Source organism: Dipteris shenzhenensis, chromosome 22, assembly GCF_047967505.1.
Source record: "Dipteris shenzhenensis isolate YYH24624 ecotype China chromosome 22, Dip_SZ_1.0, whole genome shotgun sequence".
NCBI lineage: Eukaryota > Viridiplantae > Streptophyta > Polypodiopsida > Gleicheniales > Dipteridaceae > Dipteris > Dipteris shenzhenensis.
In genome coordinates, this window is record NC_141617.1 from 39,562,838 (window position 1) to 39,565,954 (window position 3,117).

At 46.0% G+C, this 3,117-nt stretch overlaps 1 protein-coding gene across 1 annotated transcript; it reads right to left on the reverse strand.

Moving 5' to 3' along the window:
* Positions 1 to 444: 444 nt before the first annotated feature.
* On the reverse strand, positions 445 to 2,835 carry LOC147888097 (cytochrome P450 734A1-like). Its single transcript, XM_087393479.1, has 5 exons — positions 2,411 to 2,835; positions 2,100 to 2,323; positions 1,753 to 1,997; positions 1,276 to 1,657; positions 445 to 1,133 (listed from the first exon to the last, which is right to left on the reverse strand). Exons 1-5 carry the CDS (start codon positions 2,700 to 2,702, stop codon positions 690 to 692), a joined length of 1,587 nt encoding a protein of 528 aa, XP_087249605.1. The 5' UTR covers positions 2,703 to 2,835; the 3' UTR covers positions 445 to 689.
* Between the last annotated feature and the right edge of the window lie 282 nt (positions 2,836 to 3,117).

Consider the following 3,117-nt stretch of genomic DNA (forward strand, 5'->3'; position numbering starts at 1 on the left):
AAAGAAAGCCATAAGAGAATCTACAAGCTTCCTTTAAACGCCTTATTGTGCATGTTTTTTTAACGGTGCATGATAGAGACTTTCATTTATTACTTTTCCTATGTATGAGAATAAACGGGTCATATTTTATTATTTTTACGTTCCTATGTAAATTTGTATTAATTCAAAGAGAGGGAGAGAGAGAGAGAGAAAGAGAGAGAGAGAGAGAGAGAGAGACCCTTCTAAGGATCATTTTTAGGTAGCATCCGAGCAGGCTGTTTCAGGCAAGTGAATCGGGGGAGGGCACCACAATGAGAGATTTTTATCGAACAATCGAAATTCATATTCCTTTGACCCAAGGCTTTGACACATACACACACACACAAAGAGAGAGAGAGAGAGTGTGTGTGTGTGTGTGAGAGAGAGAGAGAGAGACCCTTCTTGTGGCACTACCAAGCATCCATGATTAGTGTAGATAATAATGCTTGAAGTCATTCATGACCAAACAATACAATACATATGATATAAGGCCACTAGCCCGCTCAATGGTGTTTCTCGGACACTTGATAGAGGAAATTAGTTTTCCAGTCTAGGGAAATAAAGCTTATATTTGCACCCACCGTTTCCAAATGCTTAACGGAGGCGACATATAGGTTTTTAAGCTTAAATGGATAAACTCAAACCTCCACATTGACGATAAATGCCTGGATTCACGAGTCCCATGATCCACGTAGCGGTTTGAACATTAACTGCATGCCATACTGTGGCTGGATGGTGATCATGTGGGCGGGTGCATGCCTGTAGGAAGGCGAAATACGGAATGAGAAACGCTGTAGCAAAGTACAGATTATCAGCTTTGCTTCCAAAAGGGCAAAATTCTGGCCAATACAGTGCCTCGGCCCAATACCGAAAGGCATAAATGCGAGGGGATGTTTGGCTGCCTTTGCAACACCCTCGACAAACCGGCTGGGATTGTATTCATTCACGTCATCACCCCAAACCTCGCGGCTGTGATGCAACGGTACAATCGGAATCAGGAAGGCTGTTCCCTTGGGTGCATGCCCGTTGCCCAAATTGATATTCTTGCAGCTGTGTCGAATCATATGAACTACAGGTGGATACAACCGAAGCGACTCGTTAAGGATCATAGTGACCTGCATCACCAATGGTTAAACCACACAGCATAAGGCACATAAATTATAGATCTGATTCTCAACAAATCTCAGAAATCGTTCTTCTTCTACCAACCACTCCATACTCCTAATTATCCATTCCAGTGAAGCGTCAGAAACACACAATTTTTAGGCGATTCATTGACTCCTTGTCGGGAGAATTCGCTCCACAGATTTCAAGAACCTCGGCACGCGCTCGCTCCTGCCACTCTCCATGGTGGGCGAGGAGCATAGTTGTCCATGTCAAGAGACTTGACGTAGTCTCATGGCCAGCGAGAAGGAATGTTTTACACTCGTCCACAACGTCTTGTATACTCAGGGTTGCCTTGCCAAGATCGCTTCGTTGCTTGTTAGCCATTAACATCAGTCCCAAAAGGTCGTCTCTGAAACAATCACTCCGTCCGAGTCCAGCTGATTTCATACGATTGCGGATGATTAAGCGGAGCTGCTTTTCGATTTGCCGATGGAGGCTCCACCGCAATCGGTTCACTTGCGTGGGGAAAAACCTGTATAAACGAACGACACATACGCTTTCTGAGCAAAGAGGAAATACAGCTGCAGGGATTAAGCGAAAAATGACTCAGTGGAAGTTTGTCTGCACCTGCTGCCGGGAATATACGTGGTTCGATCAGCCTGAGTCACAACAAATTTCTGCTGCCTTTGCATGTCGAATACATGCTTCCCCTCTTCGTAACTGCTACCAAAGGCCGTGCGGGCAATGATATCGGCTGTTAACGCGATGAACTCTTCACAGACGTCTATTTCTGTCCATTGTGTAGTGCGGAACTGCCTTTCCCACTTGTCAAACAGAGCGTTCGCTGAGTCTAACATTGTGGGTACCATAGCCTGTCCAGGGCATGAAAAGGAGCAAAGGTTTAGGCTAGTTGACAACCAATTACATATTTTCCGTCAGCTACAACATTCAAGACGAGTTAAATGAACTTTGACCTCCAGTTTGTTCAAGCGGAATGCAGGATTTAATACTCGGCGATGAACGGCCCATGTTTCTCCATTCACCGCAGGGAGACCGTTTCCGAAGAGATCCAAAACTTCGGGACGTGGAGCAAGCTTCGTGTATTGTCCAGAATTGTCTGATAGCACTTCCTTGACCACCTCAGGGGTGACGATGAATAACCGTGGCGTCCATCCATACCAATGGTAAAACTGTTCACCTGGCGGCATAATTATGAATGGACGAATTGACTCTAGTCACTATTGCAACGAAGGATTGAAATACGCTTCTAGCAGTTTATCCTTACCATAAGTCTGGGACCATTTTGCGTAGTGAGGCATAATCCGAGGAACAATATCGTGCGAGATGTTTTCCATATGCGTAGAATGTGCGAGCCGTACCAGAGTTGCATACTCTGGTATGTTTCCTGATAGAAAGCGGTATTTCAAACCTTTCAGCCCGTGCTGCTCTAATGCTTTTGAGATCATGCATGGCCTCCACCAGCAGATAAACAAGGCTCGGCAGCATAACGAAAATATAACGAGAGCTGCAGAAGCAGCAGCTAGGGTGAAGCAAAGCCAGACGGCAAACGAGTCCATAATATCGGAGTAGTGACGTTTTCTCCGTAGAACTTGGGGCGAGATCAAGGGCTATCTCGATTCTATTAAAAAGGTGTAAGCAGAGAGGCAAACAAGCAAAGGAGGAGTACAATTATTTAGGAGATTTGTGCCGGTGAATTATATGGGGGGGGAAAGCCGGCCGGCCGGTTTTAGTTGACATTGCGAGCAAGGGAAGCTGGTGGACGATTAATGAGGAAAAGGCGAGAGGTGTGCGGAACAGTGGAAAGCTTCTATGGACTATGACTGTAGAGTGTAGCTCCCCAGGAAGACGGCACCGCGCCAATCGCGAGGTTAAGGGAAGAGTACGTGGAGGGAGATGGAGGCAACGACGAAGGGACGCCATAAACATCAGAGGGGCATGAATGAATGGAAGATGGGGTTGATGAGACAGGAT

What these genes read in the sequence shown, in the direction of transcription:
- LOC147888097 (XM_087393479.1), bottom strand. Translation starts at nt 2,702, where the DNA reads ATGGACTCGTTTGCCGTCTGGCTTTGCTTCACCCTAGCTGCTGCTTCT. An exon ending in TCCGCTTGAACAAACTGGAG is followed by an intron (nt 1,998 to 2,099) that starts GTCAAAGTTCAT and finishes TGCCCTGGACAG; the next exon opens with GCTATGGTACCCACAATGTT. An exon ending in ACGTATATTCCCGGCAGCAG is followed by an intron (nt 1,658 to 1,752) that starts GTGCAGACAAAC and finishes TCGTTTATACAG; the next exon opens with GTTTTTCCCCACGCAAGTGA.